This window comes from Magnolia sinica, chromosome 10 (genome assembly GCF_029962835.1).
Source record: "Magnolia sinica isolate HGM2019 chromosome 10, MsV1, whole genome shotgun sequence".
NCBI classification, from domain to species: Eukaryota; Viridiplantae; Streptophyta; class Magnoliopsida; order Magnoliales; family Magnoliaceae; genus Magnolia; species Magnolia sinica.
Window position 1 is genome coordinate 26,475,985 of NC_080582.1, and position 25,391 is coordinate 26,501,375.

At 39.3% G+C, this 25,391-nt stretch overlaps 2 protein-coding genes across 2 annotated transcripts; both read left to right on the forward strand.

Moving 5' to 3' along the window:
* The first annotated feature begins 8,856 nt into the window (after positions 1 to 8,856).
* LOC131217447 (uncharacterized mitochondrial protein AtMg00860-like) lies at positions 8,857 to 10,138 on the forward strand. Its single transcript, XM_058212367.1, has 2 exons — positions 8,857 to 8,993; positions 9,745 to 10,138. The coding sequence occupies exons 1-2, from the start codon at positions 8,857 to 8,859 to the stop codon at positions 10,136 to 10,138; spliced, it is 531 nt and encodes a 176-aa protein (XP_058068350.1).
* A 661-nt stretch (positions 10,139 to 10,799) lies between these two features.
* Positions 10,800 to 16,128, forward strand: LOC131217448 (serine/threonine-protein kinase D6PKL2-like). Its single transcript, XM_058212368.1, has 3 exons — positions 10,800 to 11,054; positions 11,452 to 11,549; positions 15,489 to 16,128. The coding sequence occupies exons 1-3, from the start codon at positions 10,800 to 10,802 to the stop codon at positions 16,126 to 16,128; spliced, it is 993 nt and encodes a 330-aa protein (XP_058068351.1).
* Positions 16,129 to 25,391: the final 9,263 nt, after the last annotated feature.

Below are 25,391 nucleotides of genomic sequence, written 5' to 3' on the forward strand. Positions count from 1 at the left end.
ATGTTATGAGCTTAGTCAAGGATGACAAATGGGCCAGACCAGGTTGAAGCATGTACATGTCCAATCCATAATCTAAGGACCTGAGTCCAGGCTTAGGTCAGCCCAAATCGGGCTTTGACTGGGCCCTGTAATCAACTATTCAGCCTTCCAAATTCAAATAAGTAGGGTGGATAGGCCTTCTTTCCTGGCCTTAAGGTAGATGCATGTGCAAGTCTAGCCCAGTTAATTGTCAGGTGTAAACTCTGGCTGTTTCAGAGTTGATAATATTTTTTCCTTCTAGAGAAGTTGATGGTTGTTCATTTTGATTTGAGGGGATTGCAATGTAGCTATTTCAAGGAATCCAGTGGGGTCGCCTAGTAAAACCAATTTGATGAAGCAAGTGTGTTGTTACCGCTTGGCAGACTTGATCAAAAGGAATTTTCCCATTCGATCAATGTCATACAAACTGGATGGTTTGAATCGAAGAATGTTTGATAATGAGTACATAGTGCATATGGTAAATTTGACTTTGGCTAAACTGTGATGCGGACATCAAACCCTTCAAAGTTTATCAAAGACGAAGGCGGCCAACAAATACATCTTTATGGCTTGATGATGGTTCATGACACAACCGAGGATGATTTTGAAGATATGGTTCATTGCACAACTAAATGATGATTTTGAAGATCTGGTTAATTGCAAAACTAATGATGATTTTGAAGACCTTACACGTGTCCTTGGATCAATTGGAGGTCCCGCATTAGGAGGACACCCGTGTAGGATGAGTTAGAAGACAGATCTGTTATGAGTGATTTTTATTTATTTAGAAAGCTTTGTTTTACGCGTTTATTTTTTTACTTTTGTTATAGGGGTATTTTAGTCATTTCCTTTTAAATCCGAATTTTATAGATAGGGTGCTCTCTACCCTAAACCTGATGATATTTTTTTAATGAAAGCTTGGTGCCTCCTTCCCCTTTCTCTCTGTGGTAAGTTCTTCTCTTCCCCTAATCTCCTCTTCTTCTAACTTCTATTTCTAGCCTTCCAATTTTCTTCTTCTCTTTCTATGCCTAGTCTTTTTTTTTTTTGTTGCTATTGACTTTGAAAATTCGAGAATTGATCCCAACCCTCTCTCAGATTTTCCAGCTGTCCCCATTCTAGAAATCCTTTGATTTCCTGGACTAGAGAAATTGCATTGATTGTTGGATTGAAACCATGCAAGATTGGGATGTCCCGTCCCTCGCCGGATCCAATCCACACATAATTTGAATATGGTACCGTAGGATTGTGATGATGGTCTGTAACCATTGCATGTTCCCTTTATTATTATCTTTACTATGATGTGGAATGTGAATATTTCAATTGATTTGCTTAGTTTATTTCGCTGGATCATTTTTGTGCACACACATGCATTCTAGTTTAGACCGTCATGCATCAAATTTGGTATCAAAGCTTTAGGTTTTGCATGGTTTTTGTTAGATCGAGTTATTTGAACTTTGGATCATCCGTTTTCTCATCTAGGATTGTTTAGATAATTCCATATCTACATCCCACAGAAATTGCGAACCTGCTTTTTCAGATTCACAGTCCTGTGAGATATAAATATGAATTTCTAGATTTGTGTTTTCATTCTAGTTAAATCTGAAAATCTGCAGCATTCATACATCATATAGAAATACGATCATACATCCATATTGAGGTCTATTCAAACCTTAAGAGTCGAGTTTTGGAAAATCGAGTTCGAGTTTTCGGTATATGCCCACTAAAAGTGGTAAGTGTTTTGGCCTACACCCCATCATGAGTAACAAGCAATTAAGCGATCACCTCACTCAATTACTCTAAAAGATAACTGCTATAGAGACATCCAACAAAACTATCGAATGAAAACTGACCGCCACCGAAGCTAGACTTGAGCGAATAGAGGCATCCCAAAGGGAGAACCCCACTATTGGGCGAGATGTGTAGTCGCAGGCAGGTGGTGTTGGTGAGGGACTAGCCCCAAGACAAACCCCCACCAATGATGGGCATGTGGGTAGAGAACGGGCATATCAGGACTGCTTTGATCCTGACGAGAGAGCCATGAAGAATGTCAAGATTAATGCCCCGAGCTTTGATGGTCGCTTTGACCCCAAGGCATTCCTTGATTAGTTAGCTGACACCAAGGTGTCCCGTATCGGTATCGGTTGGCATAACGGTGACCTCCAAAACCGATACGGATACGGGGGCGTAACGGCGATACAGGGGCGTAACGGCCCGTAACGACGCAATTTTTTTTTTTGCCAAAAAAATATGGATTAAATCCGGAATATTCTAAGCATTCCAAATATGCATTCATTTATAAATTGGAACATGTTTATGGTGGTGTAACGGTCCACTCTTTGGTGAGAAGTTGTATCGGACTGTCTGATGAATTTATGAACCAGATAACCTGAATTTGACTACAAAATTCATATATTTAATTTTCCAACTATCTACTATCAATGATAGATGTATTAGAATGAATATAATATGAAAATATCTTACATTAGGTGTTTACAATTATTTTTGAGGAATTTCTCGAACGTACCTGTGCACGTGACTGTGATTCCTGTCTATAACCTGTCATCCTCAAGTCAAGAATATTAAAATAAAATAAAATTAGTAGTGTCTGACATACTCCTCTGCAACTTAATCAAGGATTACTTGATTGGTTGTCAGGGGAGCTATTTTAAATACAAGTTCGGCAGTGTTAAGTGTGTGCATGACTGCATGGCTTCTTGCGATAATACTTCTGTGAGCTGTTTGCTACAAATAATTACCTTAATACAAATATATACTCACAATCACAAGTCACCACCAAAATGAAAATCTGCTTTTTTGTGGTTGCTCGACCTCCACATCATCATCATCATCGTCACCATCAGGCTGAGGCTGTCCAATAGGTGTAGGTGCTGTATATCCATAATATCTAGTGCCAGAAGGAAATACTAGATCAACGAAACCAGAGGATGACTGATCTTGACTACGCAACGACTCTGACCCCGAGTAAGGATATCCACTAGTGCCCGTCGAATAGCCATACTGGTGCCCATACTCAGGCTGTTGAGAATCTTAAGATTGAGAGTGTGTCTGCTGTGATGAGTAACTTGGATTTGGATCTAGATATCTATAATCATATGGATATTGATCGGGAGGGCTACTCCAACATGAATGTGATGGAACAGACTCAGTATAACCATCATAATCATAATCCAATTGACCATAAGAATATCCATCATAATAACCAAGACCATGAGCCTGTTGATGTTCCAGACCTCTCGGACCCGGTGCACCACTAGATGTACCCTCCTCTTGCTGGCTGTATCGTGACTCGGTACACTCATAAGTCCGATCTTGTGTACCACTTCGTCGATGTTCATCGGCATCGCTATCTCTAGATGGCTGTATAGGGCGCTGAGCAACACCAGAAGTGCCAGCACCAGGGGCAGGAGGGTCATCATCACCATCATCCCACATGGTCAGGATACCAATGCTTGTACTCTTTTGTTGATCTTGAGCCGTACCCTTACTTGGCATAAACACTGCCCCTCTTACTGGGTCCAACACATCCGCACGACTCTCTTGTTGCGCTCTACGTATTTCTGGGTCATCAATTTTCAATTCTTCACTATACTCTTCAATTTGCTTTTCCCTTGTTTCCAACCAAGGTAGAAGTGGGTCATCCTCATCATAAATATTGTCCAAATTTATTGGATAGTAGTCTCCGTCATCGACAGCTGTAATGCTCCTATGATGTCGTCGCATTCTTAGTTTTATATTGTAGTGCATGAAGATAAGTCTATCTAATGTTCTAGTTTGCAATTTATTCCTATTCTTTGAATGAAAAAGCGCAAAACAACTCCAATTCCTTTCGCAGTTAGATGAAGATGTTATCTGGCTTAAAACTTTTACTGCAATTTTTTGGAGAGCCTTCATACTCTCTCCGAAATTAATTCACCATTTGGCCAGTTGCAACCTAGATACTGCATACTGTGCAAGAGCATCTCCAAAGCTACCAAGGCGATTTCTAAATGTATCTAATTCATTCAACGCCTTTATTTGCATATCTAAGTCAGGCTTTAATCTCTTTATCACATTTTTTAGCCCGACACGAACTTCATCATCCTCAACAAATGATTGGGCATATCTATACCTAGGATTTAGATAGTAACCTGTTGCATGAAGATCATGGAGTTGTTTTGTCCATCTCCTATCGATCATCCTCTAATAAGACTCCCAGCTTCTGCAATCACGTTGAATTGCCAACTTTGCCTTATCCATGGCATTGTATAGGAAGCCCATGATAGGTGCTTCGTCGGTTTCAACAAGACGGAGTACCTCATTAGTGGCTCCATCACCTTTAGGATCGACTTGACCTTCTTCCAATATTTGTTGTCTCGTATGGTGTTCGCAACTTCAACCGGTGTCCTTGATGTCTTTTTCCCATGTTTTGTGTTGAGCCATTCTCGGGAAGCGAACATCTCACTCAACTCTCCCCTATGCTGGAATAAACTCTCTAATGCTATAAAGTTTATTGCGAATCTAGTCGCCGCAGGCCTCAACAACTCTCGTCCTTTCGTGAACTTTCTCATTATTCCAACTACTTGATTATGGTTGTAAATAAACGTCGTCACTTCTCTTGCCCTTTCGACCATTTCCTTAACATTCTTCTTCTTCCCAATATCTTCCAATATAAGATCAATACAATGGGCAGCACATGGTGACCAAAAAAGATGTTTTCTCTTATCCATCAACATATGTCCTGCAAGCTTATATGTTGCTTCATTATCTGTCACAATCTGCACTATATTCTCCTCTCCAATCTCGTCCACAACTTTATCGATTAGTCCATTAATATAGGTAGAATTTTTTGTTGCCTCTGAGGCAGTACACTATGAAGTTGATCATGCTGCGTCTGGTTGGGCCAATTTAACCATCACACATGATTGTGCATCCTCTGGCTTGCCATACAAGTTTAAAGGTAGCCACGTATACTTTCACATCCGCATACTCTGCATCTGTCCATTCCCCCCTAATCTCCTTAGCCGTGGGAGTTTTATTCCTTCACTTGCTTCTACTGCTGCATCAATTACCACCTGCCAATATGGAGAATTGACTACGTTAGGAGGTATGTTGGCATGTATAAATAACTTTGCTGCTGCTCTACCTAATTTCTCAACGGAAGTTCTACTCCATATTTGTTTTATTTTCTTTTGTTTAGTTGATTCTTTCCTAAACAGGATTGGATCAATAGAGGGTCTCCTAGGCTCATTTACTTCTTCATCCAAACGTATAGGGGCATCATGTGAAGATGTCTGTCGTCGGCTTCCAAACACACGTCGTAACCCACCAAACCTACCCCCCTCACCCCCACCTGCAGAAGCAGTTGCACTTCCAGTTGCACACCACTCCCACTTCTACTGCCCCCCCTGTATCACGCACTGACCCATGCGTGCCAAACATGCGGCGACTTTCTTCCTCTTCACGAGCTAGACACAAGCTCTCTCTCCTAGTTATAGTTACTTCTCGATCTGAATCTTTGTCAAAATCAATAATATCTTCATCACGAACGCCCATATATTCAGGACCAAACACCTCCTGTCAAGCTGCATCCAAAATATCATCTTTCTTCTTTTGTATAGCAGCACGTTTATCCTTCGACTCATCCAGACTAGCTTGCATTAAAAGCATTATCTCTTTCGGTACTCTACTACATGGCGCAACTTGACCCTTTCAATATGCCAATGTTGTTTGAGACGGGTAATTCTACTAGTCACTAGTCTATCACAATACTTGCACTTCATTTGGTGCCTAGTACCACCAACCCTCTCACAATGTTGCCATCCAATATCCTCACTTGTTGTTGGCCAAACCCAGACATTTCTTTAGGTTTAGGTAGATACTAGATAATTAGATATGAGTATGAGTGTATGACCTATGCTAATAAAGATGATTTTATGTTCTAATTAAATCCTAAGAAGCTCCAAGGCAAAACCTGTCCAATATAAGCAAATAAAAACATAAAGTCACTAATTCGAAAATAGAAAAAAATTATAAAATAACACCACAAATCTGTAAAATGCACATTAACATGTTCTACTATAATTAACCCATCAAATTCTATGATTAAATTAGCAAACTATTCATTAAAAAATGATTTTTCGAATTTTAAAAAAAATGGCCAAAATTAATGCGTAAATAGAAAAAATAAAAATAAAAATAAAATGACACCCCAAATCTGTAAAATGCATATTAACATGTTCTACTATGATTAACACATCATATGGCATGATTAAAACAGCAAAACAACCATTAAAAATTGATTTTTCGAATTTAAAAAAAAAGGGCCAAAATTCATGCGTAAATAGAAAAAAATATAAAAAAATATTAAATGGCACCCCAAATCTGTAAAATGCACATTAACATGTTCTACTATGATTAACACATCATATGGCATGATTAAAATAGCAAAACAACCATTAAAATTTGATTTTTCAAATTTTAAATAAAAGGGCCAAAATTCATGCGTAAATAGAAAAAAATATAAAAAAAATACTAAATGGCACCCCAAATCTGTAAAATACACATTAACATGTTACACATCATATGAAATGATTAAAACAACAAAACAACCATTAAAAATTGATTTTTCGAATTAAAAAAAAAGGGCCAAAATTCATGCGTAAATAGAAAAAAATATAAAAAAATATTAAATGGCACCCCAAATCTGTAAAATGCACATTCACATGTTCTACTATGATTAACACATTATATGACATGATTAAAACAACAAAACAACCATTAGAAATTGATATTTCGAATTTTTAAAAAAGAGCCAAAATTCATGCGTAAATAGAAAAAATATAAAAATATATAAAATGGCACCCCAAATCTGTAAAATGCACATTAACATGTTTTACTATGATTAACACATCATATGGCATGATTAAAACAGCAAAACAACCATTAAAATTTGATTTTTCGAATTAAAAAAAAGGGCCAAAATTCATGCGTAAATAGAAATTAATATAAAAATATATATTAAATGGTACCCCAAATCTGTAAAATGCACATTAACATGTTCTACTATGATTAACACATCATATGGCATGATTTAAACAACAAAACAACTATTAAAAATTGATTTTTCGAATTTTAAAAAAAAGGGCCAAAATTCATGCGTAAATAGGAAAAAATATAAAAAAAATATTAGATGGCACCCCAAATCTATAAAATGCACATTAACATGTTCTACTATGATTAACACATCATATGACATGATTAAAACAACAAAACATATTAAAAAAAGTATAAATACCCATTTTTGACGAATTTCTGAAAAATGGCCCACCGAGCTTTGATTCAACAAAATCCGTAATATAATGTGTTTTTATCTCAAATACCCAGCCAAGGTTGGTTGAAATTAGTAGTAGAGGGAGGGAGAAACAGTTTGAAAGCAAGAGGTTTCAAAAAAATAGCAAAAACAGAGCTTAAAATGAAAAAAGAAGTTACCGATATGTGTACAAATCGGGCATCGGCCGATACGACCCCGAAACGCGTAACGGTTCCCACCGTCACCGTTACGTATCAGCCGTTACGGTCGATACGTAACCGTTTTGGGACACTTTGGTTGACACGGATCATTATTTTGAGCGGCATGAGATGTCAGAGAACCGATAAGTGCGGTTTGCCAAAATGAAGCTTGTGGGGCAAGCGAAGATGTATTGGACCAATAATGAGCGTAGGATTGAACAGGTGGGAGGAGCTCCCGTTGCTCAATGGAGCGAGATGAAAACTATCCTAAGAGAGAAGTACCCAGAAGCTCTTGGAACAATGACAATCTTTACGCCAAGGATCCATGCTTGTCACGGAATACATTGCAAAATTTGAGGAATTTATGATGCGGTGTGACATTGAGGAAGACCCTCTAGTAATGCTCACGCGTTTCAAGACAGGCCTTTGATCAGATCTTCAGCGTGAGCTTTGGGCTCGTCCTGTGACAGATTTGGACGATATGTACCAAGTGGTGCAGGAATTAGAGCAATATCTAAATACTCCTGTCACAAGACGGTTCGGTTCCCGAGACTCTAATGTTAGGACTGGTTCTCGGGGAACTAGACCCAACATTGGTAATCAACCTAGGGCGTAGGCGAATGTTCTGCCTAGGCCTAGGGATGACAAGGGAAAATGCGTCCTTGGTGCTGGTCCAAGTGGAGGACAGAATGTGCGATGTTACAAATGTGGAAATATTGGCCATTTTGCAACTCGGTGTCTTGCTAAGAGCAAAGGAAAAGCCTTAGTTATAGGCGATTCCCAGGATATTGAGTATGATCAGGGCAACTTTGAAGTCGAAGAATATCAGCCCATAGGATCATTGAGTGATGAGGATGAGGATGGGGTGGGTGATGATGCCACACTAGTAGTCGTCAGGTGTGTGCTAGCTCAGACTATAAGTAGTGTTGACCGGCGTCACAACACTATCTTCTACACGATTGCCATGTGTGGCGAGAAAAATTGTAAGGCGATAGTGGACAGCAGGAGTTGCCAGAATGTAATTTTCATTAACACCTTAGGCCATCTAAAGTTAGAGGCCACCCCTCATCCTGACCCGTACAAAGTCTCATGGGTAGACAAGACTTTCCTTCTTATCACCCATCAATGTCTTGTACCCATCAATGTCAATGTCTTGTACCCATCGAGTTTGGGTCTTATAAGGAGTTCCTGTGGTGTGATGTGTTGCCCATAGATGTAGGTCACATCATTCTAGGTAGATCGTGGCTATTCGATAATGACGTCACGATCTACGGCCGTTCTAATGCGTGTACCTTCATGCATAACAACAAGCAGATCAAAATTAATCCTATGCCACCACAAAACACTGCACAGAAGAAAGGTGAGAAGGCTAGTGAGTTTAAAGAAGTGAGGAAATCTACACCCAAGTCTCTCCACATCATCACAGATAAAGAGTTTGAAAGAGATACTGAGGAGGATTCTACGATGTATGCCTTAGTGGCTAGAGAGGCTACACTAGAGGTACCAGTAGGGTTACCCCACGAGGTAGCCTTGGTCTTAGAGGAGTATAGAGATGTATTCCCTGAGGATTTGCCTGATGAGTTGCCACCCATGAGGGACATCCAGCATGCCATTGATCTTGTCCCTGGGTTGACTCTACCAAACCTTCCTCACTATAGGATCAACCTTGCAGAGCATGCAGAGTTGAAAAAGTAGGTAGATGAGCTCTTGCGAAAGAGTTTCATCCAGGAGAGCATAAACTCGTGTGTCGTACCCGCTTTACTGACACCTAAGAAAGAGCACTTGGCGCATGTGTGTGGACAATAGAGCCATCTCCAAAATCACGGTCAAGTATAAGTTTCCCATACCTAGGTTTGATCACATGTTAGACATGATGGCTAAATCTACCATTTTTTCCAAAATAGATTTCAAGAGTGGGTATCACCAAATCTGTATATGCCCCGGTGATGAATAGAAGACAGCCTTGAAGACGAAGGATGGGCTATATGAGTGGCTGGTCATGCCTTTTGGCTTAACTAACACACCTAACACTTTCATGTGGGTGATGACCCAGGTCTTGAGATCGTTCATGGGAAAATTCTTAGTGCTGTACTTCGACGATATCTTGATCTATAGCACCACTAAAGAATCACACCTTGAACATTTGAAGTTGGTCTGTAGCGTCCTTAGGGTGGAGAAATTATATGCTAACCTTAAGAAATGTTCATTCATGTCCAGCCAGGTTGTGTTCTTAGGGTTTCTAGTGTCAACAGAAGGGATGAGTGCAGACCCAGAGAAAGTCATAACCATAGTTGATTGGCCTGAACCGAAGAACATCCATGAAGTGCGAAGCATCCATGGCTTAGCCACATTCTATCGTCAGTTCATTAGGAGTTTTAGCACGATTATGGCTCCCATTACAGAGTGTATGAAGAAGGGAGAATTTATGTGGTCAAATGCCGCAGTTAAGGATTTCAAAGAAATTAAGGGCAAGATGGTCGAAGCTCCTATCATGCGCCTTCTTGACTTTTTTAAAGTCTTTGAAGTTGCGTGTGATGCATCTGGTGTTGGTATAGGGGGAGTCCTGAGTCAAGAGGGTTATCCTGTTGCCTATTTCAGTGAGATTCACTGAATGAGGCAAAACAAAAATACTCTACTTATGATAAAGAATTCTATGCGGTAGTGCAGTTTTTGAAACATTGGCGCCACTACCTCCTACCGCAGGAATTTGTCTTATTCTCTGATCATGAGGCCTTACGTTATCTTCACTCTCAGAAGAAACTTAACCCAAGGCATGCTAAGTGGGTTGCGTTCCTTCAAGAGTATTCATTTATCTTGAAACACAAGGCCGGAGTAGAGAATAAATTGGCCGATGCCCTTAGCCTTAAAGTGGCGTTGCTCAATTCTTTGAGTGTAGGAGTTGTCGGCTTTGAGCAACTGAGAGATGAGTACCCCACATGTCCAGATTTTAGGGGTATAGGTCACTCTCGAGTGATCAGCAAAGTGCGGGGGATTTTGTTTTGAGAGATGGATTCCTTTTTAAAGGAAATTGTTTATGTATTCCCCGTATGTCCCTCCATGAATTCCTTGTCTGGGAGGTTCATTCGGGAGGGATAGCTGGCCACTTTGGCCGCGATAAGACTATTGCCCTCATAGAGGATCGTTTCTACTGGCCAAGTCTCAAGCGAGATGTTGCTAAAATTTTAGGATAGTGTAGAACGTGTCAAATGGCGACCATAGTGTTTGACCGTTATGTCAGATTTACCAGCTATTTTTGAAAGACACTATGGCGCATGACGGGAACACGTTTGCAATTTTCTACTGCATACCACCCCCAAACTGATGGCCAAATTGAGGTGGTTAATTGTAGCCTTGGAAACCTTTTACGATGCTTAGTGGGTGAACATGTGAAAACTTGGGATATGATTCTACCCATAGTTGAGTTCGCCTACAACAGTTCAGTCAATAGATCTACAGGTCTGAGTCCATTTGAAATTGTTAGTGGGTACAAACCTCGGATGCCTATAGACTTGTTAGCTGCTACCCATGTCAGTTACCCAAAGATCTTATGAGTCAGCCGATGCATTTGCATGACACATTCATGATTTGCATGCACATGTTAGACAACGAATAAATGCGAGTAATGATAATTATAAATGTTCAGCTGACCAACATAGTAGGTGGACGAAATTTAATGAAGGGGATTATGTAATGGTTAGGATTAGACCAGAGCGGTTTCTTCCGGGTTCCGCTAAGAAATTACAAGCTTGCAGTACTGGACGATTCAAAGTATTGCGTAAAATTGGGTCTAATGCGTACAGAGTAGACCTTCCACCTGAAATGGGAATAAATCCGACGATCAATGTGGAAGATCTAGTCCTCTGTTCTAACCCTTCCATTGTTTCTTCTTCCCACCCTTGACCACTTTCTGACTTTACTTCTCAGCCCACTCCACCCCTTCCACCATCAATTGACCATAAGGAAGAGATTGAAGGGATAGTGGATGAGGAGATTGTTTCCACACGAGATGGGGGCTTCCAAAGGTACCTTGTCAAATGGAAGAACAAGCCACCATCCGATTCCACGTGGCTTACAGAAGTGAAACTACAATGGATTGATCCAGACCTTCTCGAGACGCACAAAAGTTTTAACTCGTCGGATCCGAGTTCTTTTCACTCGAGGGGAGTTGATGTGAACATCAAACCCTTCAAAGTTTATCAAAGACGAAGGTGGTCGACAAATACATCTTTATGGCTCGATGATGGTTCATGGCACAACCGAGGATGATTTTGAAGATATGGTTCATTGCACAACTAAATGATGATTTTGAAGATTCGGTTAATTGCAAAACTAAGGATGATTTTGAAGACCTTACACGTGTCCTTAGATTAATTGAATGCCCCACATTAGGAGGACACACGTGTAGGATGAGTTAGAAGATTGATCTGTCACGCATGATTTTTTTTTTTTTTTTTATTTATTTTTTAAGCTTTGTTTTGTGCGTTTATTTTTTTTTACTTTTGTTATAGAGGTATTTTAGTCATTTCCTTTTAAATCCGAATTTTATAAATATGGTGCTCTCTATCCTAAATCTGATGATATTTTTTTAATGAAAGCTTGGTGCCTCCTTCCCCTTTCTCTATGTGGTAAGTTCTTATCTTCCCCTAATCTCCTCTTCTTCTAACTTCTATTTCTAGCCCTCCAACCTTCTTCTTCTCTTTCTATGCTTAGTCTTTTTTCTTTTTTGCTACTGACCTTAAAAATCTGAGAATTGATCCCAACCCTCTATCAGATTTTTCAGCCGTCCTTATTCCAGAAATCCTTTGATTTCCTGGACTGGAGAAGCTGCATTGATTGTTGGATTGAAACCATGCAAGATCGGGAGGTCCCATCCCTCGCCGCATCCAATCCACGCATGATTTGAATACGGTACCGCAGGATTGTGATGATGGTCTGCAACCATTGCATGTTCCCTTTATTATTATCTTTACTATGATGTGGAATATGAATATTTCAATTGATTTGCTTAGTTTATTTCACTGGATCATTTTTGTGCTCACACATGCATTCTAGTTTAGACTGTCCTGCATCAAACTGTCTCCAAGGAAACATGTTGATAAGATGACCATAACCATCTCATCCTTGGTGCAGCAAACATATGGTTATAAAAAGAGATCCCAATGTTTGGAACATCCTTTGATCAATATGAGCTCTTCAGGGTGATCCACAAAAAGTGGTTGGGTCAACCTATATCGGAGTGACCCAACCCGAGGTTGGGTTGGGTTCAGTTGGAAAACACCAACTTGATCTGAAATTGGGTTGGGTTCGGGTCGAGCAAATTTGAGTCGGTTGGGTTGGTTTGAATATGGAGGAATTTGGGTTGGGTTCGGATTGCGCACCTCAGGTTAGAATTCGGGTTGACCCTCAATCTGGCCCAACCTGCTTGAGTTGCACCCCTAGTTGAATCTAGTTGGTGATTAGAGTGTTCGCATGTCTAGAAGCATAGGGGTGCACGAAGAGGAATGTGCACGTGGATAAGGAGTAATTTCTTCACACTTATTGCAGTGGTCAAAATTTCTTTTAGATGCATGTACTTTAGAAAGATCCCTGTATTCTTCTTGTTCAAGAGAATGTGCATTAGGCCCAAGCCCAAGATCCTCATGAGTGCCAATTTTGATGCTGGAATAATTGATTGGGCTTCTGCACTGAAGTCATATTACTTGTCAACATGAACAGTTATGCTCTGCTTTACATTCTTGGGCTTTTCTTATTTGATCAGACTGTTTATAAAGCAGTCCCAAAAACAAGGAAAACATCTCGTCTTCCTTTCATCATGAATTTGTGTAATTTATTGATGCTCTAAAATGTCTTCAAGTCATTGCAAACTTTTCTGTTCTTTTTATCTTTCCTAAAACATTCTGCTTAGATAGTGGGATTTCTTTTTCTTTTCTTTTTGTCTTTTACTTTTAAGTAGTTCTTTTTTTGTTTTGTTTTATATAGTTTTTTGCCCCTTCTAATCAAAAACTTTGAGGAATTGTTTCTATTTTAAAATAACTTCATTTTTTATTTTATTTATTTATTTTTATTTTTATTTTTTTTTAAAATTTTTTTTGTTGGGTATCCTATCCATTAGAACCCTTTCTAAAGAGACTAAGATCACATGCTGGTCCTCTCAGTTAACTGAACACCAACTACTACTTTGGAGTCTCTGGTCTACAGCGAGTGAATGCAACCCCCAATCATAGACCCCAGAAGCTAAGTTGAAAAGCATAGGAAAACATTCAGAACAGCAACTAAACGATGCCTTTTGGACCCTAATCTATTAGATATTGTTCTCGACCATCGCTTAATGCTTTGCACAATGTTTCACAACCGTGTTTCTTGGTTAATAATGTGCCGATTTGCAGTAGCAACTACCGAGGGACCCTGTAGTAATGATATTTGGTAGTGGAGCAATTGGCTGGCCTTTCTTGTTCCTACTTTGACCTACTACATCCATGAAATTACTTTTTTTTTTCTTCCCTCCATTTTGTTGAACTTGACATGCTTGAGATACCTCCATCTCAGGCTGTGCATAAAGTCAAGCATCTCAAGCCATCTTATACTTTTCCTTAGTTTGACTTGTCAAGTACTTCTGTTTTTGCTGGAAATAGCTGTCACTTTTCTCATGTGGATCCCACTTTGACTTCAGATTACCATCTTTTGTCCTTGTTATGCAAAATGCTGGAATTGGATTTTTTTTTTTTTTTTTTTGTCATATTTTAATCTTGGAGGTTTGCTCAAATACAACCCGGCATAGTGCAATATGATATGTTGGGATTTTATCCATTGAAATTAGGTTTTTTAATGACCAAACCGTTTGGGTGACGGACTCCTCTTGGATGGGGATGCCCAAAAAGTTTATTGGATTGAATATTTTAACCCTTTGATTACACAAAGGTTATGGTGATTGTCTATTTTCAAAGCAAAAGACCCAAATTTCAAATGGTTGAAATAATCGAATATAAGAGATTTTATTTGTTGTCTATCTAGTATACAATTTGAGGCTGATTGTATAAATGGTTTGGATCATTAAAAGATGATCCAGGTTCAAAGGATAAAATCCCGATGTATCACATCGCAATGAGTCTAGATGTATTGGAGCAAACCTGTTCATCTCGATATGTTTGATTCTGACACTGTCCTGCAAGACCTATGGCATAAATTTGTATGAAACATGTGAATTTCATCAAAGAGGACATTTTCTGTTTTCGTTGATTTTATGTCAGGCAATGTCTTTGTATAGATGAATATAAACAAGAAAAGGTCACTTCAGGTTGTCGCAGCACCTGCCAATATGGCATATGTGTGCAAGATCTACATGGTTCCTTAGGTAGGACATGGTTTAGATATTCTGGCCCAAAAATCAGGTTGCTCTAACTCATAGGTGGGCCAGTGTCCACCTATGAGATGAAATTCCTGCTTGTTTGGGCCAGGATATCGATGTTGGCCAACCTGATGAAAAGCTTGGAAATTGCATATATGTTCCATATTTGCATTTGTACTGGTGTGTGGATGGGCGGTGTTGTACAGGTGTTTGTATGGAACATCTGATATGCATCAGATTGGCCCCATTGTAGATGCCCTGGCACAAAATCATGCTGGTCCACTAATCTGCTGGACCACGTGTACAAAACAAATGGATAGCTAAATGTGGAGGCTATCCTATCCATTTCTTTTGGCCCACCTGATAGCATCGGCATGACTTTTGCACCGGGGGACCTAGAGAGTGGAACCTACCTGACTGCTGGCTCTGATATTCCACATGATTTGCGTGCAGTTTCGGACCATTGCTTTTACACATGCATGTGGGATTAGCAATCCCAATACGAACCTGTAAAACATCTAACCAATCTGCATTGCATAAATGAATGCATGAACATCTCATGGAGTCTGTGGTTGTATTTATTCATGATTTGGTGTCTGTTTTGTCTATTATGCAGGTTTTATGTAGCAGAGGTTCTCCTTGCTCTGGAGTACCTACACATGCTCAGAATTGTCTACCATAACCTGAAGCCCAAAAATGTCATTGTCCGAGAAGATGGCCACATTATGCTGTCCAACTTTGACCTCTCTCTCCGCTGTGCTGTCAGCCCCACACTTGTCAAATCTTTGTCCATTGATTCTGATCCCTTGAGAAAGAACCCCGTCTACTGTGTTCAGCATGCGTGCATCAAACCCCCCTGTATCCAGCCATCATGTGTGGCAGCCCCCACTTGCTCTGGCCCCCTCTTCTTTTCTAGCAAGTCCAAGAAGGACCGGAAACCGAAAAATGAAATAGGAAACCAAGTAAGCCTATTGCCTGAGCTCATCGCTGAGACAACTGGGGCCTGGTCCATGTCATTTGTAGGGACACACGAGTACCTAGCGCCCGGAATCATCAAAGGTGAAGGCCATGGGAGTGCTGTAGATTGGTGGACATGCGGGATCTTTCTGTACGAGCTCCCGTTTGGCAAGACCCTGTTCAAGGGGTCAGCTAACCGGGCTCCACTGTTCAATACTGTGTGCCAGCCACTCCGCTTCCCAGAGTTGCCGATTGTCTGCTGCATCAGCTGGCATATAAGCGTGGAGCTATGGAGATAAAGCAACATCCGTTCTTCGAAGACGTCAATTGGGCTTTTGATACATTGTGCCAGCTCACTGGAGATTCTGAAGCCAGTCGAGATTGACTGGATCTCGATGCCTGCAGCATCGACGAGCGAGAAAGTGGCTGCCCGTGGTACGCAGGGATTTTTCCCATTTAAATCTCTCTCTCTCTCTCTCTCTCTCTCTATATATATATATATATATATATATATATATATATATATTGTAATTTATAATGTTTTTATTTTTATTTTTATTTATCTATCGTCTTCTGCCCATTTTCTAATTAAAATAAAATCTCTAAATGTAATTTTTTCCTTGTATGTTTTGACTTGTCTTTGCCAAGCTTTTGCAATAAAATTCTATTCATAACTCAAAAAACTCTAAATGTGTCAGCAATGATAGCTACAACCACCACGGACAGCCCACCTCTCTCTCTGTCTGTCTATTTCTCTCATTGCCGGCAAGGGCACTGCCGCTGGCTAGCTGCAGTAGTGGCCGCCATGGCCACCATTGCCGCACTCTTTCTTCTCTCTCACTCTTTCTCTGATCTCCTCTCTTCGTATCTTTGAACAAGGTCGGCTAGCCACCACTGGCTGTAACGTTTGCTGCTGCTGGTAGCCATGATGGTCCCCAACCCCGTAAATCTCTCTCTCTCTCTCGATCAAAAAAAGGGAGATAGTGGCAGCCATGGCCACTGCCGCTGCGGTTCTCATAGCCAGCCAAACCTTGCTATTGATCGCTTTTTTGCAGTCACTCACTCCATAGATTAATCGGAGAAAAGATGGATGGGAGATGGGTTAGAAACCCTAAGGGTCATTTGGATGCTTTTAATTTTTTAAGTTGTGACTTTCAGTTGTAAGTCACTTATAGGGAAGTGCCTTCTCACCCCTTAGCTCCATGAAGTTTCTTGGTGGTTTTGCCTATAAGTGACTTACATGTTGCAAGTGATTTACAGGTGAATTTCCTCCTCCAAACACCACCTGTAAGTCACTTCCCACTTGCATAACTAAGAGGCATCTAAACGGCCCCTAAGGAAGAGAGAGGGGAGAGAAGAAGGAAGAGGTTTTAGGCTTTGTGAATGGGTTTATGGCCCATTATTTTTGGGCTCAGACGGAAAGTTTTTGGCCATTGTATTTTTCCGAAAATCGAAGCCCTAGGGCCCACTCTGTGAAACCAATGGATGCCATAAATGTTGTAAACATGCTGTCCATAGTCTCTTCAAAAGTGTGGGGTGCAAATCTAGGTTCAGGCTCATTAATAATTAATGAAGTTATTTAATGGTATTATTGCCACCATTAATTTTCCTCTTATATGCCATTAGATAGGGACCATCATAAGCTATCCATGAACATTTGGACAACACATGTGGGCCATATAAAACATGATGGGCCCAAAATGTAAGCCAATTACCTCTTTTCAATAAGATTAGTTGTATCTTATTGAGGGCTTTTAATTGGTTATTTGTGGACTGATTTAGGCAAAGTGTTGAGAAGTTGGAATTTTTTGACAAGGTTTATCCAATGGCATGGTCCATTTTTTGTGATTAACAGTCCAAATCTCCTATGATGGTGATGATCGATATATGGATTAAGAATAAATGTATTAAATAATAAAAATTTGAATTTTATGATCATAATTATGGATTTTGATAATCTTTTTTTTGAAGGGGATGGATTTTAATATTTTGATTATGATCTATTACACGGAACCATGAGGTGGGCCACACACTTTTTGAGATGATGCCCAAAAGTGTGTGAGCCAACATGATTTTTGCTTTTAACTATTAGTAATCGCATGTATGGGTGCATTATTGCAGGCGTGTGCATATGAGTGTAAATCCTATTATTTAACCCATCTCTCACATTGATTATGGATCCACTAGTTATCAAATTCATTATCAACGGTGATGATCACATTGATGATTGGATCTATCATCAATAGTGTTGATCAATGGTGATGATAGGCTCCATTAGTAATGATATAATTATTATTTTTTATTGATTTTTATGATAATGAATCATTTGTGACATAATTAATGGGCTTGATGTGTTTAGATTATTGACTCTTTATTATTAAAACCCTTGAAATTCTAGTGCTAGGATCATTCCCTTTTTAATTTAGGTTGTACATGACATGAGTGAGAGCTCCTCTTAACCACCAAAATGTTGTCAGCACTCATAATGGAGGGTTGCATATTTTATATAAATAATTATGGTATAAACATATTCTCCATCTTAGTTTTTAGAACTTGATTGATTTGTAACGCTCACTCTAGGTATGTGGATTTGTAGATCTTATTTAAGATGAATTAGTTACCTTTATAACTAGAAAATTTGTATAAAATGTAGATTTTTTTTTGAAGGTGAGAAAATAATTTGTTACCAATCAAGGGCCAAAGGCCCTCAAAGATTACATTCGAGGGTACAAGGGACTAAAGAAGGCAAAGGGAAAAGATAAAAGCCCATATCATGGGCGAGGGGAATAGAAGAAGAAACCAAAGGTCCACACCCTGGGCCAGGGAAAAAACACAAAAGGAAGGAAGCCCACACCCTTGGATTGGAACGAGCTACGAATACAGTGAGCGGGTCTTCTCGTTCCTTCCTCGTACCACTTGCCACTCTCTATCTTCCTCTCCTAGATTTTTCATCGGGGTTCTGATTACCCTACTTACCTAATAAAATTCAGTTATCGCTAAAAGAAATCACTGCCAAAAGCCTGTTGGAATTAGCGTTCGGCCAGGTTCAATATGCATTTCAAGCCAAGCATCCGTTCCCTCTAATGAAAATCTGTTGTTTGCCCACATATCATCATAGATTGAAATTCTGGAGTTACGGTAAGTAATTTATCTACAACATTCCCTCCTGAGTTCCCTTTGTAGAAATTGTTGATTTTAGTGATCCATCCACCGTCCTCTTTATCAGAGCCCTCTTTGGTCTTCGTTGCACAATTTTTTTATTTTTAATTTTTTGTTGGTAACAAAATTTTATAATACCCCAAAGGTAAAAAGGAAACAAAGGCAACAAGATTCAAAGCAATGGTTATCTTGGCCTGTTTTGCTCTGTTGGTTTTGGTGTTTTGTTTTGTTGTTGAGGATGGCCCAGTTTTTTGTTTTATTGGGCTATTGCTCTGCTGTTCTCTCCTTTTTGTGCCTTTCTTGAATAAAGTTTCATTAGGCTGCATTTGGTTGCACCAAATATCATGAAATTTCATGATAATTTGCACCAAATTAGACTAATTAACCATGACATATCATTAAAAAAAATGCAGCCTTACCCTTAATGCATCAAGGAAATGGACGTGTCTTTCCTATGCAAAGAACAACGAGCATAGCTGAAACATGTCAATCTCTCTCTCTCATCTCTATCATTTTATCTCTTACTGTGCTAAAAAGACTTAAAAGGGTTATATTAAGACTTTGTTCACTGAGGATAGTGACTTGGATGCGGCAAACAGGATTGATAAAGCTGCCCGCCCACCCCCGAAATAGCTTGGACAAGGCTATGATGATGGTGAGTGACTCATCGCTGTAAACACGATTCATCACTGTACACGTCATGCATGCAAGTCACCATGTCTCATTCCAGCAGTGGGCGTTATACGGTTGTTTTGTTTCGATTGACTTTTTTTGGTTTTGTTTTAAATTTAAGTAGGTCACAAGTATTTGATGTTTCTTGTCACTACGTGTTTCACTATCTGCAACAAAGAAACTCGCTCTGGAGGCCTGCTAGCCCCACATGCACATCCTCATGCACCTTCACATGTGCCAGTCTGGCAAGTGTGAGGCATCTAAGCGGTGCATAAGGTGGCTCCCACTGTGAAGATGACCACTAACTAGGCTGCTCTGTTTGTTCACAAGGTGTGTTACCTATTATATGCAAATGGGTGAATGGTTTGAATGAACTTGGTTATAGTTTACATTCAATCAATGCATGTGGTCCACCTGGTGACGGAACTGGCTTGATCTCTTCATATGACCATCTTCATGGTGGGGGCCACCTTATGCACTTTCAGATGTATCGCACACTTGCTAAACTATGACATGGGGGTGCATTAGGGGCCGGCTAGCGGACCTCCTAAACTATGTCATACTCCATTTCCCATCTCTTCCTAGAGAGTGATGGTCAAGTTTCAATTTGTAAAGCATTACTAATTATGGTCATCATCATCATCTAAGCCATATCCCAAGTAATTGTAGTCAGCTACATGAATCCTGTTCCACTGTTCCACTCTATGAAGGTTCATAGGCCATTAAGTCTTTTCTTACTACCTCCACCCACCTCCTTTTGGGCCTTCCCCTTGTTCTTTTAGATCCTTCAACTTGTACCAACTCACGCCTTCTAACCGACGTAGTTCTTGGTCCCCGTTACACATAACCAAATCATCCAAGTCTTTCTTCCCTCATCTTATTACCTAATGGTGCTACTCTTAAGTTTCCATGAGTGCATTCATTTCTAATTGTATCCTTGTCTTGCCACTCATCCACCTCAACATCCTCATTTCAGCTAACCCTCATCCTATGAACATGTTGTTCCTTAACTGTCCAACATCATGTCCTATAAAGCATGGCTGGTCTTATAGTTATCTTATAAAATTTCCCTTTTAGTCTCAGTGGTACACAATGACCACATAAAATTCCAGAGGCAATCTCCATTTCTTCCACCCAGCTTGGATTCTATCAGCTAATTATGGTATTCAGTTAATTTTTGTAGGCCAGCAACATATATTCTTGGGGTTTGTCAATGGTTTGACATGTTTTTTTTTTTTTTGATGGAAAGATGGTGTTCTACATGCTTCAAGAAGTCGTTGAGTGGAGCGAGATAGACACAAGGATTCTACATTCATTTGTATGTTTATTTTTCTCCAATTTTCATATTGAAATTTAGTAAAAACAGCAACTTTTGTTGCTATCTTTGAGACAAATTTAACATAAAATAGGAAGGAGAATGATCCCATGCAACTCATTTGCAACCATATTATGGTGAAAATAATTATATTGAACATGTGGATGGTCTCCGCATCAATCTGGATTTCCCTCTGGTGAGCCCTGCTTTTGCAGCCCACCAAGCAGAAGCTAAACCAACCAGACGGTCCTCATGGCTGAATAGTGGCATATAAATTGGACAGTTAAAAGGCAAAAGCCCTTTCCATTGGAACCGTTTGTTTCTAGATCAACAATCCCATGGTTGGATTCGCCTATTGAACCATTGGCCATCAAAGATGGGGTCCTTTAGATGAACCAGCTGGATTGATGATTGGATTTTGCACATATCCAATGCATCTTACATCATATTTATGATGCAGATGAGTTGCATAGGTTCATTTTTCAATGGGAAATGGGGATAATATTTTATTGCAGACCTTTCTATTTCCTAAACATCCCATAACAGATTGTTTCAAACCTGAATATTAGAAGCCTAAGTCAAGATAAATTCTGAAGTTGTGGGCAGAGAGATGATAAAACCTTTTTAGGTAAGCCATCCAGTCCGTTTATCCGTTATGTTTGGAGATGATAAAGGTCATGATCATTTCATCTTTCAATGAGCTTTTCATTTCCATTGGTCTTTAGATGCCTAATATTTGTTTTGTTTTGTCCCCCCCCCCTTTTTTTTCCCCCAGAATTACTTGCTTTTATATTGAGGTTTTGAGGTTCTAATAATTGAGATAAGTTAATTTCAACAGTTTTAGTCGAGAGTGAGATTGTCCTTTGTATAGAGATTCAAAGAGAGAATCTACTGCTGTGAATATAATTTCATGTTAGATATCAGATTCATATTTGTACATGTACGACACATGTAGGAGATTAGTAGCTTTCGTCTGCTGAGCCCTACCGTGGATGGGCATTCCCCCAAAATACTCTGTTTGATGATAATATCAACTGACTGGAGGATTTTCGAGGATAACAAATGGGTTTAGGAGAAAATCCAACTAACAACCATTTTCAATGCGCAAAAATCCTCCAATTGATGGCCTGGATCGTCTAAATGGTGTGATTTTTGATGCATCCGTGGTAGGGAACAGTCAAGAATGGGAGAAACTTCATAACACCCATTATGATGAGAACGATCATCTCCGTGGTGTTATTTATTGAAAAATGTCTGTCAGATAACACGCAGTATTTTGAGAATAATGAATGTGAATAAGTAATGGCCATGTAAGAAGGCCCTTTCAACCAAAATGGTATTATGGAATCGATTTCTCTCCCGATAATCAATGTCTAATTTTATAATAAAGACAGAAAAAAATACAGATACAAAATATCCATTAAGATATTGGATAGGCATTCAGAACACATTTCCACTCAGTCAACCCCATCCTTAGTAAGTTGACAAAAAGAAACTGTAGTAGAGGAATGTCAAGCTTTAAATTTGTTTTTTAAGGGTAAGAACAGTTTATTAAAATAATACAAAAGAGAATTACAAAAGGTGAAAAGAATCCCCTATTAAAAAGTTTGAAATCTCACTCTCTTTAGTAGCCAAGGTGTACCGTTGCAGTAACGGTGAGCATAATGGTGCCCACCAGTACTGATATGGTTATGATTATGGGCTATATCGGCCATTATGGCCGATATGCCCCCTGTAACAGTTGGTTTTTTTTTTTTTTTTTTTTTTGTAAAAAAAAATCTAGAAAAATATCCATTAAATCCAGAAAATTCTAAATATTCCAAATATGCATTCATTTATAATTTTGAACGTGTTTATGATGGTGTAGCAGTCCAATCTTTGGTGAGAAAGTTGTATCAGGTGGTTTGATGAATTTATGTACTTGACGGTCTGTAATTTACTGCAAAACTCATAGATTTAGTTTTCTAACTATCTAATACCAATATAGGTATATTAGAATTTAGAATGAATTTAATATAAAAATATCTCACATGTGTAGGTGTTTGCTATTATTTTTCATAATTTACTCTACAATTCTACATTACATACCTGTCCTTGAGGAGTGTGGGTGAGGAATTGCATAAATTACGATGTTTACTTTATTCTATTTAAAGTATTGAACATGCTAGAGATCTCTCCTCTTTTGTAATTCTTGTCTTGTAATCCTCAAGATATACATATAAAAAATAGTAGTGTCTGATTTACTCTCCCACAACTTGATTAAAGATTACTTGATTGGTTGTCAGGGGAGTTATTTTAAGTACAAGTTCGGTAGTGTCAAGTGTGTGCTTAGTGAATGTGTGGGTAATGGGTATAGAAATACTTAACTTAAATGTAAATAATATTTTAAAAAATATACTTACCTTAATAAAACTCTCGAGTTAACATCAAAATGAAAATCTGCTTTGTCGTGATTGCTTGACCTCCACATCTTCATCATCATCATGCTGCGGTTGTAAAGTAAGTGTTGTATATCCATAATATCCCGTGCCAGAGGGAAATATCAGGTTAACAAAACTAGAGGGCAACTGATCTTGTGATGTAGGACCGGTGCATGAACTCAAATATTGTGAGAGATCAATCAACAAAATTAAATTGATTAATAAAAATCACAAAACTTGCTACTATCATCACAAATACCAAGATTCCAAAAGGAGATCATGTATAATTCAAGTCCAAGTCACTAAGCATTATCCTACAAGACCATTAAATAAGAAAAATAAGGATCTAATGGATGTAAGGACATCCAAGTAGCATAGGGTTAAGCCTATTTCAAAGGAGGTCTAATACTACATAGGGTGAGATTAGGGTTTAGGGAAATTAGGGAAAACTTGGAATTATGGTTAATGGAGTAAATTGGGTAAATGGGTTAAAGGGTTTAGCTACTAGGATAAGTGAATTAGGGTTTTGGATGGACGAAATGTATGGATTTGGGTTTAATTGAAGATTGAGAAGATCCAGGGTTTGGGGATTTGGGGAAATTGGAAGATTTTGGATTTTTAGGTTTAGGGCTAAGGTTTGGACAAGAGAAGGTAGGGTTTTGTTGTATGAATAATGGAAAGCCAAAGGATTAAGGGTGGGGTCGTATGACCAACCCTGTGTTCACACATGTGGTCGTACGGTCACACGTGTGGGCTAGGTAGGTTAGGTTGGGTTTTGAGGGTTCGGCATATCATGGAATGTATAAAGGATGAGAAACGAAAGGTTGTTGATGGATTTGAAGAAATGGAAAGAAGGCACGGAGAACTTGAAGAAATACCTCAATCATTGATAAAGAGATGTGAGTGTGGGGATAGATGGAAGCCTTGTACTTTCGTTGATGAAGATAAGCTTCTTATTGATCTTCCTTCCAAGGCACATGGAAGACATCCTTACATCACATGAAGATTGGAGAAGAAAACAAGGAGCTCTCTCTCTCTCTCTCTCTCTCTCTCTCTCTCTCTCTCTCGTTTTTTCACAAAACCAAGCAATGAGGAGGTCACACGCCACTCCCTCTTTATATTGTCTGAAGACCTTTTCCAAAATTACAATTTAAAGCCTCTTTAGTGAAATTTGACCAAAATAACCCTAATATAATGCAAAATCAAATAAAATACTCAAAAGGTGTCCAAAGCATAAATCAATCATAAACTAAATCCTAAAGCATAATAATGTCCAATGATGATGAAAATAGTACACGATCAATGGCCAAATCGTCACGTCCCTCAAATCTGACAGTCCAAATTACTCCCTAAAGCAACCCATGTGCATCTTCCTGGTGTGGGGTCTTCCGTATGCTCGCACGTGCATTTGGGGTCTTCACATGATCATGGGTACTCACCTAGCTACAGAGAAATTGGTGTGGCCCACTTCCTTTTCTGATACGTATACAAATGTGTCAGTGAAGTGACGTCCTCATCAATTCTCCTCGACTAAGAAGAGTTCGCCTTTGGCGGACTAAAACTCCTGTAGCGCTCCAAGATGTCGGGATCCAAATTCTGCAGCTCTGCCTTTGTAATCCAGGTGTTATATGAAATCGACCCATGCTTCCACTTGACGAGGAATTTCTGAAATCTCCCATGGCGAGTGAAAATCGCTTGCGCATTTAGTATGTCTTCAACTTGTTCACTTCGAGCAAACAAGGAGGGTAAGGGTGGCAAAGGTTGGGATGATTGGTCAGGTAAGGACCATAGTTTAGAGACTGTGTCATGGTCTGTGGGAGGGCTTCAAAATGGATCATACTAGATTTTCCATCTCAAAAGGTGAATTAGCAGGACTCTTGTATCATACTAGATTTTCCATATTAAAAGTAGAACTAATTCCCATGATAAGTGGAAGGTCTAGTACATATGCATTAGGACCTAGTTTCTAGAGTATTTTGAATGGTCCTGCACTACG